The 16,853-nt window shown below is 45.7% G+C and overlaps 1 protein-coding gene across 11 annotated transcripts in view; it reads right to left on the bottom strand.

Annotated features, from left to right (window-relative positions):
* Positions 1 to 443: 443 nt before the first annotated feature.
* The window catches only part of CLIP1 (CAP-Gly domain containing linker protein 1), a 51,661-nt gene continuing 35,251 nt past the window's right edge, over positions 444 to 16,853 (bottom strand). For 7 of the 11 annotated variants that reach the window (XM_087913318.1, XM_087913322.1, XM_087913320.1 and 4 more), the window contains 8 exons: positions 15,810 to 15,916; positions 13,741 to 13,855; positions 12,364 to 12,416; positions 6,491 to 6,608; positions 5,481 to 5,622; positions 4,654 to 4,703; positions 3,077 to 3,201; positions 444 to 2,442 (listed from right to left, as the gene is read on the bottom strand). In XM_087913318.1, coding sequence (XP_087769444.1) covers positions 2,220 to 2,442; positions 3,077 to 3,201; positions 4,654 to 4,703; positions 5,481 to 5,622; positions 6,491 to 6,608; positions 12,364 to 12,416; positions 13,741 to 13,855; positions 15,810 to 15,916 — 933 coding nt within the window. In that variant the 3' untranslated portion in view covers positions 444 to 2,219. Of the gene's footprint in view, positions 2,443 to 3,076; positions 3,202 to 4,653; positions 4,704 to 5,480; positions 5,623 to 6,490; positions 6,609 to 10,225; positions 10,247 to 12,363; positions 12,417 to 13,740; positions 13,856 to 15,809; positions 15,917 to 16,853 lie in introns of all 11 variants that reach the window. The other 4 variants (XM_087913313.1, XM_087913312.1, XM_087913314.1 and 1 more) reach the window with 1 other exon arrangement.

The following is a 16,853-nucleotide window of genomic DNA, read 5'->3' as shown; positions in this document are numbered from 1 at the left end:
CATCTCTCATTTTTATATCTTTCTATTTCTACCATCTCTCATCTATCGTTATCTATCTATCCATCCATCCATCCATCCATCCATCCATCCATCCATCCATCCATCCATATATTTCTAGCTATCCACCTCTCCCATCCATCCAATCTCTCTCTCTGATCTGCTGTTTTACTTAAACTTATATTTATGTTTCTATGTATAATTTGTTTCATTAGTTGTATATCAACGATTGCATGACCTCTGTAGATGCCGCATGCGAAATAAATAAATAAATTTAACAGCTTAACACTTTCAAAGTTGATATGTCTTTAAACAACTCATTCCGGCAAATCATCATCAGGCTGGCCAACATAAGCCAGCATTGTTGTTCAAGCAGCATCTGCTGCCCAGGATACCAAGCGCCAAACACTCACAAATAGTTGGGAAAAAGAGGCGGCAAGACTGAATTGTAGAGAACACTCCCTTTATTAAAGATACAGTACAGTTGGTTTAATTTAATACTGACTTCCCTGCTTTTTTAAATGACTATACCCTATAATACATTCTTTACTCCAAAGTTCAAACAGTTACACTGATTTATTTTTTCAAAAAAAAAATCCTCGTAGGCCAAATACTGATTGTAATTTGGGAATAGTTAACAACTAGCACAGATTATGTGCTTCTCCATAGGTCTGTGTGTGCATGTAAAAAGAAACACAGGTAAACCCAAACAGTTATAGAAGAATTAAAATCTTCCATTACGCAAGGAAGGCTGATAGTGTTTTCTTTACATTTCTTTTTGTAACATTCAAAAGAAGAGAGTGTGGCATCATCTTTGTCTCTCTTAGAGTACAAGGCATTTACTCCATGACGGAGTAACTCCACAGGAACGCCCCAAGCATTAAATTAGCATGAAAACAGTTTCACTCAGAAATATGCTCCATTTTAGACTTCTTAAAATGTTCTTGTAAGGTACCAGCTTCTTAGAAACTTCTCCTTATTTCAACATGGAGTTTTTTTCTATTTTACATTCACCTGGAACAAAATTGCAACCCAGGGGAAAATAAATAAATTACATCTTAATTGGTTTTAAAAAAGGGTCTTGATTTCAGGACAGACATTTGATAAAAATCTGTTAACGGGATATAAACTGTAGCCAGATGATTTGTGTGTGGGGGTGTCCTTTTTTGGTACATGCAAACTTGCCCCTTTATCCACCCCGCTCAAACCCACCCCAGCCAGAAAAAAAAAATCTCCCAAGTTTTTTGAGGCTGTTTAAGTCATTAAATCAATTTACAGTACACAAAAGCCCTCTTTTTCAGAATAACAGAAGCACTAAAGACAATCAAATTGCTTTCCAAAATATAAATCTTTGTTTTTCTTAAATATATTTATATATGTACTTATGTACAACTCTACAGAAGCTGAAAAAACAGGGAGAGATTTCCCAAACGCCCAGCTGGAGAGGTTTCGTAAGGGGAAAAAAAATAATATTTCCCCATAGTGGCTGACCCTACTTTGTGGTATTTTTTTTGTTTTGCCTCGACAAAATCTCACACCATTAAAAGAAATCCCGCGGATAGGAAGGCACTACTTCTAGGTCTTGCACCAGTAGCACACGCACAAAAGTTTGCTCACGCGTGTCGGTTGATCGAGAGATCACAAAGCCGAGGAAAAACACAAACAAACAAACGTTGGAAAAATAAGAAAATAATAAGAGCTCGCCTCTTAAACCCATTCCAGTGTGAGAAGGTTACAAACGCTAAAAGAAAGGTACAAACGCAGCTTGGAGGAGCGTAGTAGTGCAAATAGGAAAATGAAGAGCGTAATTTCAAAGAGCTTTAAATGAGCTAAAATAGAACTAGGGGGGGCTTGTTGGTTTCACACCCCAACTCCTCTCATTTCCTCCCCACCCCACTCCCCCAAATTAAGCCACGCGACCGGAGGGCAGTTTCTGGATGCAAACCCAGGAAATGAAATTTCTAAAGGAAAATTGGCAGCCCCTGTTCAATTATTTATTTTAATTCCATCGTAAGAAGGGCGGAATAAAAACTATCCTGCTTGTGGAAGACCAGATCCACACAGCGTCTTTTTAAAATTCTGGGTGGCTGCTGCAAGGGATTCTGGGAGGAAAGAGTGCCGGTCTCCTCTCCTCCTGGCCCCACCCTTGGAGGTGGGCGGTGGAGGATGAGGTCCAACTAGCGCCCAAAGCAACGTTCATTTCTCTCCGCTCCTGTCCTCTGTCAGAAGGTCTCATCATCGTTGCAGTTGGCGGTCCAGTGGCCAAACATCTCGCAAATGGTGCAGTAGGGACGTTCCTCCTTCCGACTGCCGTGGTACGTGGAGTGGGGAGGCTCCTCGGGCGCCTGGGCTTGCGTGGGGCAATCTTCGGTGTCGTGGAGGTCGAAACAATCGCAAATGTCGCAGAAGAGGCGAGGCTTCCTCTTGACTTGGTTGTCTTCCTCGCTGTCGAGACAGAAACGGTTTAGGAAAAGGTTGGGAAGACTTCACGGGGGATGATTCCTTGAGGAACGTTGTTGAAGGACAGGAGCTAGCAAGAAGTTGGGATTTTGGTTTTTCAATACTCCATGCCAATGTTCCTCAACCACTGGCCGCTTTTAAGAGGTCTGGACTTCAACTCCCAGAATTCCCCAGGGTATGGCTTCTCTAGAGAGCATACTCTATGGTTGCTGGAGCTCAGTGGGTTGGTTTATCCAACGCTTTAAGCCAATGTTCCTCAACCGTGGCCACTTTTAAGAGGTCTGGACTTCAACTCCCAAAATTTAAGAGGTCTGGACTTCGACTCCCAGACTTTCCCAGAATATGGCCTCTCTAGAGAGCACACTCTATGGTAGCTGGAGCTCTGCATCTTGGTTTATCCAACGCTTTAAGCCAATGTTCCTCAACCTTGGCCACTTTTAAGAGGTTTAGACTTCGACCCAGCTCTGCTGGCTGGGGAATTCTGGGAGTTGAAGTCCAGACCTCTTAAAAGTGGCCAAGGAGGAGGAACAATGCTTTATGCCATCTAGCTACGTCCACCATAAGCCACTCCAAGTAAAACAGCCACCCAAACGCCCCCCCCATTTTTCAGACCACCAACCTATCATAGTTAATAACTTCTTCCTCGTCTCCGTTGAGAGCCGCCTCGGACATCTTGTTCAGTTTTGATTTCAGTTCAGCGTTTTTACTTTGAAGATCCACAATGACCGAATTTAAGAAGTCAATCTGATGGGTTGAGGAAAAGAAGAACGAGAAGTGAATCTCACCCACACGAGGCCACCTGGATCTACCAAGCATTTTGGGCAGTTGGCCATTCTAAACAGGAGACATCAATTTTTCCCCAACAATATGGCTAAAACCTCTGTGATATCTGCTCTCAATTCATCTTTGCTTGAAACTAAAACCTCCCTAAATGCTCTAACTGGTTGGAAGTTATGGCTGACCTCCTAAAGGATTTGAAGTTCTGACAGTCACAACTACCCTCAAAAGTCACCTGATCGGTTTTGGGCAATGCATTCACATTTATGGCGGTTTGCAGTGCCCTGCAGTTTTTACGGTATTTGGGTTTGCTTAGTGATGCTGCCAAAAAGGTTGTAAAATCAAGCACGTGCGCATGGCCCAACAACCTGAACAAATTACAACCACAATTCCAGGCTCAATTACAGTTGTAAGTCAAAGATTGCCTGTTATCTTGGAAAGCAAAGCACAACAACAATTCATTTAGTGAATTTAACAACCAAAAATTTGGGCTCAATTTGCTGTCGTAATTCAAGGACTAGCTGTCAAAAAAATAAACCTGTCTTTTGATCTGTAAAATGGGACACCGCTAGGCTTGGAACCCCACTAGCTCCATCTCCTTGGAGGGGGAGAAAGAGAGCAGGGAGGAAACAGACCAAGGGAAAAAAACCCAGCAGACACCCAAATCCCAGGGGGGGGATAATTCAGCCCCCTCCCTTCTCCCCTTCCTCCCTTTTGTTACCCAAAAGAACAAGGGTTGCTTCTCTTGAGAGGCTGAGGGGAGGGGGAGAAGAACAGCACCCTTGCAGAGGGACCCCGAGGTTATTATAACTGAGAAAACTTATTGTTTATTTTTTAAAAATAAAAGAGAAGGAGCTGAAACGAACCATTTGCTGATGGCAGAAGATTATCCCCAGCCGCAGATCAAAGCAAGAGGCGAAAAGGGGAAGAAGGAAGTAAGGAAGCGGGGAAAAAACACACATAAAGAAACCAAATATTAGTACGTTAAGAACACGATAAAATTCAACCTCAAGCATTTGGGGAAGTGGGGAATACAGTCTTTTTTTTAAAAAATGGTGATGTCAGCTTTGGAAGCCATATTAGCACCAGAAGCTTCCACGCTGCCACATTCTTGTGCCTGGGAAGACGGGAGGGGGGAAATTGCATGGAGTGTATGTGGTTAGACATAATAGCATTTTTCTTTAGAGTCAAGGTCATGTTGTTGCTGCACCTGGCTGAGGAGAAGTTGGGATTTTACTTATTGGAGGGAAACCTGGGACTTTCAGATTCGGGATTTCCCAGATGTGCCAGTTTACTAGTCTAATAAAAGGGAACTTTTGAGATTCAGAAGATGCCTGGTTCAGAGTTATCTGTTGGGAGTCGAGTTTTTCTGGAACGCTGACAGATGGAATGATACAACCAAGAGGACGGAAGCCATACCTGGCTCTCCTGGGCGTCTTCCTTTTGGAAATCGCCACTCGATGAAACGTCTTGGACAAGAGGGAAGAAAGAAAAAAAAAACAGGTTAGAAAGACATGAAATGAACACTATCCTGATTTTTTACTCTGACCTTCATCAGGGACAGGTGGGATTCTGGACTCTTTGGGAGCGATCAGTTGACTTGGTCTCAGGAGGCCACATCTGGCTGTACTTTTCTCCACGTTTGGATCAAATCAGACACTTGGGAGTAAGGCAGAGGTTCCCAAACTTGGCAACTTTAAGAATTGTGGACTTCAACTCCCAGAATTCCCCAGGGTCTGGCCTCTCTCGAGAACAGACTCTATGGTTGCTGGAGTTCGGTGGGTTGGTTGAACCAATGCTTTAAGCCAGGGGTCTCCAACCTTGGTAACTTTAAGACTTGTGGATTTCCACTCCCAGAGTTCCCCAGGGTATGGCCTCTCTAGAGAACAGACTCTATGGTTGCTGGAGCTATGCTGGCTGAGGAATTCTGGGAGTTGAAGTCCACAAGTCTTAAAGTTGCCAAGGTTGGAAACACCTGCTTTCAGCCAATGTTTCTCAACCTTCAGCACTTTAAGAGGTGTGGACACAGAACCTTGAATTCTGGGAGTTGAAGTCCACCCCTCTTCAGGTGGTCAAGGTTGAAAAGCACTGATTGGTTGCACTTTTCCAAAATGCTTGCATTCGGTGATTGGAAGGTCACACCCGGGGACGTTGGTTGTGTCCACTTGAGGAAAATCCCCATTAAACTGGGCTGCCTGAGGAGACCCAAAGCGGCCAGGTAACCTACATTCCAGAGCTGGCTTTACCTGAAGAGCTTTTCTGGCTCTCTTTGAGCTTCTGCTCCAAATTCTTTACTTTGATCTCAAGTTTAACCTTATCGGATTCCAGGGACTGAACGACTGAGTGCAAATTCCTCGCCGTGGCATTCTCTCCACGGAGCACCGAGACCTGCAAAAGTCCAAAAAGAAAAGGGAAATGTGAATTGAATAACGTCATGGAAGGAAAGAAATAAAGGATACGCAGATAGTCCCTCACTTACAACCACAGTGGAACCTGAAATTTCTATTGCTAAGTGAACCCTAAGGAAGGAGAGAGGGAGAGAGAAGGAAGGAAGGAGGGAGGGAAAGAGGAAGGGAGGAAGCGGGGAAGGAAGGAGGGAAGGAAGGAGAATGAAGGGAGGGAGGAAGGAAGGAGGGAGAGAGGAAGGAAGGGAGGGAGGGAAAGAGGAAGGGAGGGAGGAAGGACGGGAGTTAGATGGAAGGGAGGAAGCGAGGAAGGAAGGAGGGAAGGAAGGAGAATGAAGGGAGGGAGGGAGGGAGGGAGGGAGGAAGGAGGGAGAGAGGAAGGAAGGAAGGGAGGGAAAGAGGAAGGGAGGGAGGAAGGACGGGAGTTAGATGGAAGGGAGGAAGCGAGGAAGGAAGGAGGGAAGGAAGGAGAATGAAGGGAAGGAGGGACGGAGAGAGGAAGGAAGAGGGGAGAGAGGAAGGAAGGAAGGGAGGGAAAGAGGAAGGGACGAAGGGAAGGAAGGAGGGAAGGAAGGAGAATGAAGGGAGGGAGGGAGAGAGGGAGGAAACGCTGAAGGAAGGAGGGAGAAGGGAGGAAGGAGAAGGGATTGAGAGAAGAAGGAAGAAGGGAGGGAGCGAAGAAGGAAGGAGAATGAAGGGACGGTGGGAGGAAGGAGGGAGAAGGAAGAGAGGGAGGGAGGGAAGGAGAAATGAAGGAAGGAGGGAGGGAGGAAGGAAGGAAGGAGTTGTGTTTTGTGGGCCACCCAGATATGAGGGGATGCTACAGTTCACACACTTCTACGTGTTTGTACCTCATTTCTGAGTTTTTCCAGCTCTTCGTCTCTCTCTGTAATCAAGGCACTAGTAACACTGATGGATTTCTGCAACGAGGCTCTCTCTTCATCGTTTTCTTTTATTAACTTGGCTTCTCTAAAAGAGAGGGTCGAACGATTTCAGAAGAGTTGTTGCATTAACCTTTTTAAAAATCACGTCCCCCCCGTCCCCACCCCACCCACCCCAAAAAGAAAGAAAGAAAAAAAAAAAGAAGGGATTAGCAGCGTCGGGGCTTTTCTGGAATTTAAATTGTCCTTTAACTGAGCGAAGTTTTTACAGCTGGCGTTAGTGATGGGGGAAAACTTTGCAACAGGAAAACAAAGTGAAAAGGTTTTACCTAGGGAGATTCATGCCAGAATCTGCATATCACCGTATCCATTTCTGGTTTTTTTTTAAAAAGTTTTTTTTTTAAAAAAGAAAGATGTTAATAGGACTGGGAGATAAAGAACTGAAAAGGGAGGGAAAGAGGGTTGCAGATGGCGAGCCTTACATCGGTTATTCCTCAGAACGGTACTGAACAGGCCACGAAAATGCATGCAAAGCTCAAACACACGCACGCACACACACAAAACAGTTGTCGTGCAAAGCAGGGATTGTGCTGGAATTATCAGCTGGTCCTCCCTAAATCCTGTTTATTTAAAGCTTCCAGTTTGGGGGGCCATTCTGGAGCCTCAGCTGAGGTTTAAAATTACAATCGATTTTTAAAAGAAAAGTCAACGCCGATAGAAGAAAATGAGGTTCAGGATTGAACTGTGGAGTTCCTGGGGCTCTCTGTTTTCTTGCAGACGTCTCATGACCTGGCTAGGTAATATCATCAGTGCTGTAGGGGAGAAGGGTTTGCGGATTGGAGGAAGGAGAAGGGGAGGGGGAGGAAGAGGATGGGGAGGTCCTTGGTGCTGAGCTGGGTGGTTTTCTTGCAGACATTTCATGACCTGTTCAGTGCTGATGTTGTTACCTATTATGTCTATCTAATGACCTCCATGTTCCTGATGATGTTACCTAGTTGGGTCATGAAACGTCTGCAAAAAAAACCCATCAAGGCGGGTTCAACTTCATTAGGCAAAACTTGAAGAACTGACAGGCGGATTGAACTGAGATTTTTTTTCACCAAGGAACTGTAGGAAAGCGTGGTGGGAATTCCCACTTCGGTGTGTTTCTTCATCTCAGCGTCTTGAAGAGGGGTGGGACTTCAAGCCCCAGGATCCCCCAGCCGGCGTTGGGAATTCTGGGAGCTGAAGTCCACCCATCTTCAAGGGGTTGAAGTTGAGAAACACTGTCCGATCGAACCTTTCCACCAGACTTTCTCAGAAGGTATCACCGGAATGGCTTTACGATCCCTGAGAGCGGGAATCAATCCTGAGCAGAAAGGAACCGCTGTTCGGTAAGCAAATCAAAATCTAATAAACGGTATAAATGAAGAGGGGGGAGAGAGAGAGAAGGGAGGGGAGGAGAGAGAGAAGAGAAAGGGGGGAGGGGAGGAGAGAGGGGGGGGGTGAGTAAGGCTGGGAGCTGACTGCCCCTCCCATAAGGGATAAAAGTCAGACAAAGGTGAAGAAGCCTTTGCAGGAAGCAAAGTCGTTCATTCTGTTCGGATTAAACCTTGAAGCTCTGTGCGGACTTTCTACTGTGGTTGGCTTTTTACAGTTCACTTGGCACTTTAGTTGTTGGATTCAAAGGAGAGAAAGGTGGGTGCTTATCTCGAGCAACTGTTTGGGACTCATGACCAGCTGGGAATGAAAATAATTCCCAGCATTGAAATAAAACAAGAGTTGTTTGGACTAAGGGTGTGCTTAACTATGGTCTCGGGAAGCCTGGGTCAGAACAATTCAAGGCAAAAAATCGACAGACTCTTAAGAGATGTTCTAGTTGAAAAGAATCCCAACAACCAGCAGGGGAGGTGGGACGGCTGCTACCCCCCGAGACAACTAGACAACAAGCAATGATGGCAGGCGCATCACAGAAGGCCTTTCAGAAGCAAGGCAGATGTTCATTCGGGGTCACAGAAGCGGCAAAAGGGAAAATCTGAGGTGCTTGACACAGAGTCACACCGCCTCACAGATGGCTGAGATCCCGTTTGTAAGGCCAAGATAGAAGGTTACTGTTCCCAGCACAGCGAGCCTCCTACCCTGTGGTTTTCTCCGGGGGGAGGAAATAAGCGGTGAAGGAGTCAGCCTGGCTGCAAAGAGGATTTTTTTGGGGGGGAAGGTCAATGATGAACCAACTGGGGGAAGGAAGGAAGGAAGGAAGGAAGGAAGGAAGGAAGGAAGGAAGGAAGGAAGGAAGGAAGGAAGGAAGGAAGGAAGCAAGCAAACTTGGCCACCAGGCTGGATTGTTTGAGGAGCGCAATGTGAACTTAGTGGACAACCAGCTAAATAGGAGCCAGTTGTGTGCGGCAGCAGCCAAAAAAGCCAACGCAATCCTAAATTGCATCAACCGAGGGATACAATCCAGATCAAGGGAGGTACTAACACCACTCGATAAAGCCTTAGTAAGGCCACACCTAGAGTCCTGCATCCAGTTTTGGTCCCCACACTATAAAAAGATGTTTGAGGCTCTAGGAAAAGTGCAGAGAAGAGCAACCAGGAGGATGAGGGGACTGGAGGCTAAAACATATGAAGAAGGGTTGCAGGAACCAGGCTTGGCTAGTCTAGTAAAGAGAATAGAATACCTTTATTGTCATTGCATTCTACAAATACAATGAAATTTGAAAGCTACTCCAGCTCAGTGTCCCAAACACCACATCACAATCACACTACAGAGTATTTAAACATTAAAATAATTAAAATAATAATAATTAAAACCCTAGCCTAAAACCTATCTAAAACATATAGTAAGTTAGATAGTTTAAAATGCCACATAGGGCTAAATCACAAGTGCGCTGTTCGATTCAAGACAATTACTGCCCTGGAAAAGAAACTGTTTCTCAATCTATTAGTCCTCATTTTAAGACACCTATAACGCCTCCCTGATGGTAACAGTTCGAAATATGAATGTCCAGGATGAGAATGGTCTGTGGAGGACCAGGGGAGACAGGATGGTGATGATCCCACCACCTTCTTACAAAAAAAAAAAAGACCAGTTACAGCTAGTCCTGAACTTACGACTGCTGTTGGGACTGGGAGTTCCGTCGGTAAGCGAAGCAGTTATTAAGGGGTGGCGGTCACATCCTATTTTACAATCATTTTTGTTGCATTGATGACGTTACCTAACTTGAGTCATGAAAAGCCTGCAAGGAAGGTGCCCAGTTCAGACAGCAACAAGGGCCCCCATGGTTGTGTGTGCAGTTGTAAGTCATTTTTTCCAGTGCCGGTCACTAAAAGAACAGTCATTAAGTCGAGGACCCCCGTGTTCTCAAACTCAAGAGGCATAATTTCACAGATGGGAAGAGCCCACTTAAAAATAGTTTTGAACCACTCTGGGAAAGAAGGACCTCTATTAATTTTAGAGAGTTAAGTCAAGGCCACTCTAAAGGCCAACTAAAGGCCACTCATGGCTCAGCCCAACAGGAGCATCTCTTGAGTAAGTCTTCTACAAGGAGTAAATTTCACTTCACCCAAAGGATTTGGCGTGTGCTTCATTTCTGAAGATTATCAGTGGGCACGATCGTAAAACATTAATTCCAAACATCTCCTGCTAAGTAAGAAACACCACCCAGATTTTTCCCTTGCCACAAAAAAGGAACTAAAAAGAAATTGCAATAACGAAGCAAGTACCTTAAAGTAATACTGGGCAAGCTTTAAAAATGCAAGATAACAAGAACCACATGTTAGAAACATGGCAGAGAAATGCGAGATACAAGTAAAGGAAGAACTAAATTTGCACCCAAGTCGATTCTGCTTGTTGTTATTAAAATATATATAGAGAAATATATATATAAAGATTTAACACTGCCGAGTATTTTACAAAACCAAAACTCAAAAAAAAAATAAAAAATAAAATTCAAAAACCAGAAACTAACGAACAAAAACAAAAAACAAAAGCAAGACACGGAGGTAACAAAAAGCAGCCAAAAAATAATAATATATATATGTACAACCATTTCATTGGAGGAAAATAAAAAATAAAAAAAGTTATTTATTGTAACGTGGATAGACTTTCTTTAGTCTTACCATTAAAGACACACAGATATAGCAAGGAAGCAGAAAGGTAGGAAGGGAAGAAAGAGATTCAAAAAACAGCGCAGAGCCAAGTCTGACAGTCAGCAAACCCACAAGGAGTCGAAATAACACTGAATCCCCCAGTTTCTTACCTCCACCTTCCAAAGCTTCAACCTCGGGGGCTGAGAGAAAGGGAGGGAGGGGAGAAGGGGAGGAGCCTTATGGTAGGGAGAGAGCAGGGGAAGAGGTGGGGGGCAGCATGACACCCCCGCTTGCAGAAGTTGCTTGTTGCCTGCCAGGGCCAGCTCACGTGCTTAGAATCGTAGAATAACAAAAAGTGGGGCGGGAACCCTGGAGATCATCTAGTCCAACCCCGTCACGAGCAGGACCAAGACCCCCGAGGAGATCCTCAGAGGTGGACATTTGAGGCTCAACAGCTTCAATCAGCCTTTCCCTCCTGGATAAAATAATCCGTGGCCGAATAAAGATGTTTGTTTGTTTTTTTTAAAAAAAGAACGCAATACAGGTAAGACCTGGAGTTACGGCCAAAATGGAGCACAACCTTTCCGCTGCTCAGCGGGACGGTTGTTAAGCGAACTTTGGCCCCATTCAAAAAACGGTCCTGAGTGATTTTTTTTTTTTTTAAAGTGGCTTCTTCTTTGTAACTTCAAAACACTCACTAAATGAACTCTCGTAAGTTGAGGACTGTCTGCATACGCAGGGGTGGGATGCAAATGTTTTTACTACCGGTTCTGTGGGCGTGGCCAGGTGGGCGTGGCCATGTGACTGGGAGGGCGTGGCTTTTTCTTTTTTCTTTTGCAACCCCGCCTCTATTTTTTTTGCCTCCTGGGCAAAGCAGTAAGACAGGGAGGGGGAACCCAGAACAGCTGATTGTCAGAACAGCTGATTGTCGGGAAAGGGGAAAAAAAGAAAAGAAATAGCTGGTTTTTTTTTTTTTACTACCGGTTTGGCCAAATTTTTTACCACCGGTTCGCCAGAACCAGTAGAATACCACCACTGTGCATATGGTATCTCACATATATGTTTCAACTGATGTTGAGTTGAGTTGAGCACTCCCTAAGTTGACTTAAGAGAGAGGGAGGGGCCCAAGGCCACCCAGTCGGCACCATGTCTAAGAAAGAGCTAGAACTCACAGCCGCCTGGTCCTACCAGCAATAAGGAACCCTGCATAATTGGGGATCAGAGTCCTTCCTGAATTAAAAATGTCCTCCGGGGTCGTCAAAGGGAGCTTCCTTTTCAGGCTTCTAAGTTTAGAAATTATTATTATTATTATTATTTTTGGGTGGGTGGGGCGGAAACCTCTCCATGAAGAATTTAGAAGCTGGAGGAAGAGGGGGCTTTGGGGTTTTGAGACAAATCCGTGGAAATCCCCCCAGGGAGGCTAAAAATGGCTCTGAATTAAGCGGGCATGGAAAGGCAGCGAAGTGAAGAGATCAACCAAGTTCTGAGGATGAGCTAAATTGTGTAAAAGTTTCCAGGAATCAATGCTTCCACCACCCAGATTTTAGGGAGGGGGAAGGACACAGTAATGCTTTGATGTATTTTTAACGTAATGTTCTACCTGCCAATGATGTTTTGAACAGTCAAGGTGCAACGCTAAGATTATTTTAAGCGCAGAAGAGTAGCGGGGATCAAAGAATTCTATTTGAGATTAAGGTTCTCTCTCTCTCTCTCTCTCTCCTTTTTCCTTTCTAAGTGCCTACACGCCCGAGAGATTGTGCAAATCAACTCACCTCTTTTTCATCTCCAACAGCTGGTTATTCAGGACCGATCTCTCTTCTTCCAGCTGGAAAACCAGAAGAGAAAGGAAGAAAAAAAAAGAGGGTTTTTGTCTATGAAGGTCTCTCTTTCAGACCATATACCCCTCCTTTTTTTTAATTTCTTGGGGTCTTGAATCTATTCCACATCTTTTTTTGGGGGGGGAGTATTTTATTTAGCCACTTCTAAGGCTTTTAGCAATGTAGTTATGTAACCAGCTCTGCCTTCTTATAATTTCATTCATTATTAATTTCGTATTTACAATGCCACCCACTTCAAAGACTCCAGCAGGTTAAAGATCCAAAAATAGAGTTAAAAGCAAAGAAATAATACCTGGCAGCCCTGATTAATAAACCCAACCACAGCAATAACAACATAACACACAAATACCCCCACCCCAAAGGGAACAGTACTGCCTTAATCCTCATACAGCTTATTATTATTAAAAAGTAGCATTAGAAGATCCTTTTTAAATCTTATTTCTCCCATCCTCTTCTTGCGAGGGAGCATTTTCAAACCTTAAGCCCCTAAAAGACATCTACTGCTCATGTTAAAAGGCCAAAAGAAAGGATAATGAATAATTAAAAGATCTGAAACCTCTATCCTATTCGACCAAGAATATGGCCAGAATCTAAAATAACCCCCTTGTCAAGCATAAAGAATCAGGAACCACACACTAAGTTCCAGTTAAACTGCTGGCTGGGGAATTCTGGGAGTTGAAGTCCGTACATCTTCAAGGGGAAGAGGTTAATAAACTCTCCTTAAGTGCCCCTAAAGCGAGAGCGAGCACAGTTGAAGGGACTTCCACGCACATACTTTTTCAACATGATCTTCCTAAAAATCCATTTCCTCCCAGTGCAAATTTAGGGGGACTCTGGATGTACCCTTGAAAATGAGCCTGGTTTGCTCCAGAAAACACACCTTCCACTGAACACCTGGGAGTTCTGGATGCTAACGTCCTCAGGGATTTGGGAGGTACAGGCAGGGGGGTCCTGCCATTCCTCCCCCACTCCACCCCAGTTTCGGGTCAAGGTGGAATCCTTGCAAAGGACTCGCTTTGCACAGCCGAAATCAACTTCCCCTCGCCGGTGAAAGCAGCCACCTCCCTAAAAACTTCACGCCTCCCTAAGACGAGCGCGAGATTCCTCGTTGCCTTCTCTTATAACTCCTAACAAGGCGGCTTCTCCCCTGGGATTGGCACCTTCCCTCATGCCCCTCTGGCAGCCCTGCCCTCCTTCTCCTCCTCTCTTCCACATCCACGGGTCCAGCATCCCAGGGACCCCTCTGCACCCCGCCCCCCACCCTCCTTCTCCCACCCACCCCCCAAATCCGAGGCCGGAGCATCTACCTACCTTCTGGTGACTGGCGGGATCCCCTTTCCCCAACTCTTTCGCAAGTTTGAGGTTTTCTTCTTGGAAGACGGCGAGCTGCTGCGATTTCTCCTCTTCGGCCAGTCTGAGCACTTCCCTGGGAGAGATGGGGAAAGGCAGCAAGGGTTACCATAGGAACAAGGAGGATGGAAAGGAAGGGAGCGAGACGGGGGGGGGGGAGGCGGGGGGGGAGAACAGACCGACTTGCAAACTGCATCATGGTTTGTCACGGTTTGTCGAGACCGCCAATAAAGCAGCAGCACCCCAAGCGCCCAGCCTCCGTCTCCTCCGTCACCCAAGGTAGGGCGTGCTCGTTTATGTCCCCTTTGGAAACCGAGCACCCAACAGCCGTCCTAGTTAATCCCACGGGCTCTTGCCAAGCCTCCGTTATCGGATGGCGAGGAAGCTCCCTGCGATGCTGGATTCGGAGGCAATCCGGCGGTGCCCGGAGTCTTGGCTGGCAGCCATCAATCCTGCCAAGCAGGCAGGCTGGGCTGGCTCAATAAAAGCTCCATTCACTCCCGTCCCATTGGCACAGGCTCACGGATGCAACCACGGAGCTCCGGCTGAGCCCGGCGGCCCTTGCGCTTGGGAGAGAGCGCCTTCCTCTTGCGGGAGACAAACGCACGCCTCTCGAAGCCCTGGCTTGTCCCCAGATTGTGTGAATGGGGACGTTGGGTCCCTGAGCATCTCCCGCCTGGAAACGCCTGGATATTTTTAGAGTCCAGCGTCTCCCTGGGTCCTGCCGGGCACATCTCAGCGTCCTACATTCCTTGCAAGTGAATTAATCCTGCTGCAAAATGAGATTCCGTGCTATCCAGATTGGCTGGAGCGAGCGTGCGGGAACAGTTTGATTTGAAAAGCCTGGGCTAAAACCTAATCAAAGGAGGCAACGGGGATTACCATCTGCTTCGCAGGCTGCTGTTGCGCGAGCTGCCTGCGTGCATCGTCAAGCTATCTATTTTTAGAAGAGATTTGAGGAGATTTTTCAAGCGGCAGAGCGTTATGTTTGTAGAAAAATAATAATAGTGGGAGTGGGTGTCTCTTTTTTTGCACAGGCTGCTCACACATCCCTGAAAACACTAAAATCGTATTTTCTTTGGTGTAAAACATAAAAGGAGTCTCGGAGTCACAGTTCATTAAGAAAAAGGCTGCAATTCTACTCCTCGATTTACAAGCAATCATTTAGTGACAGTTCAAAGTTAAAACAGCCACTGAAAAAGTGGCTTCTGACCAATTCTCACATTTAAAGACATTGGCCATGCTATCAAAATTCGGGGGAATTTTGGAAACTGGTGTGCATTTACAAGGTCATGTGCAACCTTCCCAGCTGGCTCCCAGCAAGGAAAATCCAAGGAAGGAGCCACTTAATGACCGTGTGGCTCGCTTAACGGCCGGACCGATTCACTCCACCACCACGGCAAAAAAAATTGTCAACTCTTATAACTGTCTCAGCTAAGAAAAGAAGTTCTGGTTTCAATTAGGACTAGTTGCACTGCGCTGTAAAAGACTTAGGTTTCAAGTACAATCTCATGACACACTCCGAAAAGCATGGGTTTTCCAGTCCGACGGATCAAGAGATAAAACAACCCATAATAGCAATCTCAGAATAAGCATCAAACAACCCCTTTCTCCTATGATTGCACCTGTAAAATGAACGCACAATGAAGTTGGTTTATTCTGTGTAATATGGAAAGTCCTGTTCCAGAGGACTTCTTGCACAACATCTACCATTAATGATAATAACAATAATAATAATAACAGAAGTATGTATGGCATTTCCTGGACATTTTCTGGAGAAAATACACCAGGGAATACTCAGGGGAAATGTGCCCTCTTTAGCCAACTGGGACCAAAATAGCAATCTCTGAGCAGCTTCGCCTGTTTAAAAACGCAACCCGGTTTTTGTCTCTTGTTCTTTTACCCAGAAACAGCTGCAAATCCTGGCTATTTTTGTTTAGGCATGCTGGCTTTTTCTCTGCGTTTCCTCTCCTTCCCATCCTTCCAGTAAACCTCTTCCCTTCCCCACCCGCAAGTAGAACAAAACTCACAATTCTTTTCGGAGTTCTTCCACTTTTTGGCTCTCGTTGTTCAGACGTTCCTGAGATTTGCTGAGCTCCTCTCGGTTCTTCACGTGGCTTTCTTTAAGAGTGTCCAGCTTGAGAGGGGAGGGAAAATAAAAAATAAAATAAAAATTCAATTCAGGGGGTCCCAGGAGGGAAGAAACGGTGACCCACTCTGATCTTGACCCTTTTTTTCATTTCTCTTGAAGCAGCTGCGTCAGGCGTGAGCACTGCCTGAGGGTGTAGGACAGCTCATTTAGCGGGGAAGGAGCTAATTCTGAAAATATTGTCTCTTTGGGACCAGGATATGTGTGTGTGTGTGTGTGTGCGCTGGTTCTGCCACAGTTCGGATCACCTGCAAGGTTTGGCGTCGCCACGTTTTCATTTTGACCCCTTTGTCTTCTCATCAGCCTCTAAGTCTTCTCTGTCCATAAGCATTGGGGATGTGGGGGAGAATATATTTTATTTCATAATAGATAAATCTCTGGCTACTCTGGAAGAATTAGAACTGGTGGGTGGATTTAGCCATCTGCCTGGAAGACACGGAGTGGATTCCGTCAATACACACAACTCTTCTTTCACTTTCCAATTTCTCAATGGAAAAACGGAGAGTAAAAGAGGAGATCGCTTGATTAAAAATCTGTGGGGATCTCCCTGTTAACGGTTGGGCACGAGATCTCTGCTCATGAAGCCTTGGCTTTGGATCAGCAGGTCCTCACCGGGTCTCAGTTGATTAAAGAGAGCTCAAAGTCACAACGGCACTGGAAAAAAGGGACTCAGGACTGTTTTTCACACTTACATTGTGTGTAAGCCTCGGCCCCAAGGTCGCACGATCCAAAATCCAGATGTGAGCAGGGCAGGCGGATCAGGGGTGCTCAGTTGGGGCGCAGGCACGTGGGGGAGTCAGGCTAGGCAAGCCACGAGGGCCCAACGTGCCACATAGGAAGCGGTTTGGTGGCGTGGCCAGACAGAAGTTACCACCGGTTCCGTGACCCACACCTCATCACCGCTACTCTGGAAACGGTACAAACC

The sequence above is a fragment of the Pseudonaja textilis genome, chromosome 15 (assembly GCF_049901715.1).
Source record: "Pseudonaja textilis isolate UNSWEBS1 chromosome 15, rPseTex1.2, whole genome shotgun sequence".
Lineage (NCBI taxonomy): Eukaryota > Metazoa > Chordata > Lepidosauria > Squamata > Elapidae > Pseudonaja > Pseudonaja textilis.
This window is presented reverse-complemented; position numbering and strand designations above follow the sequence as displayed.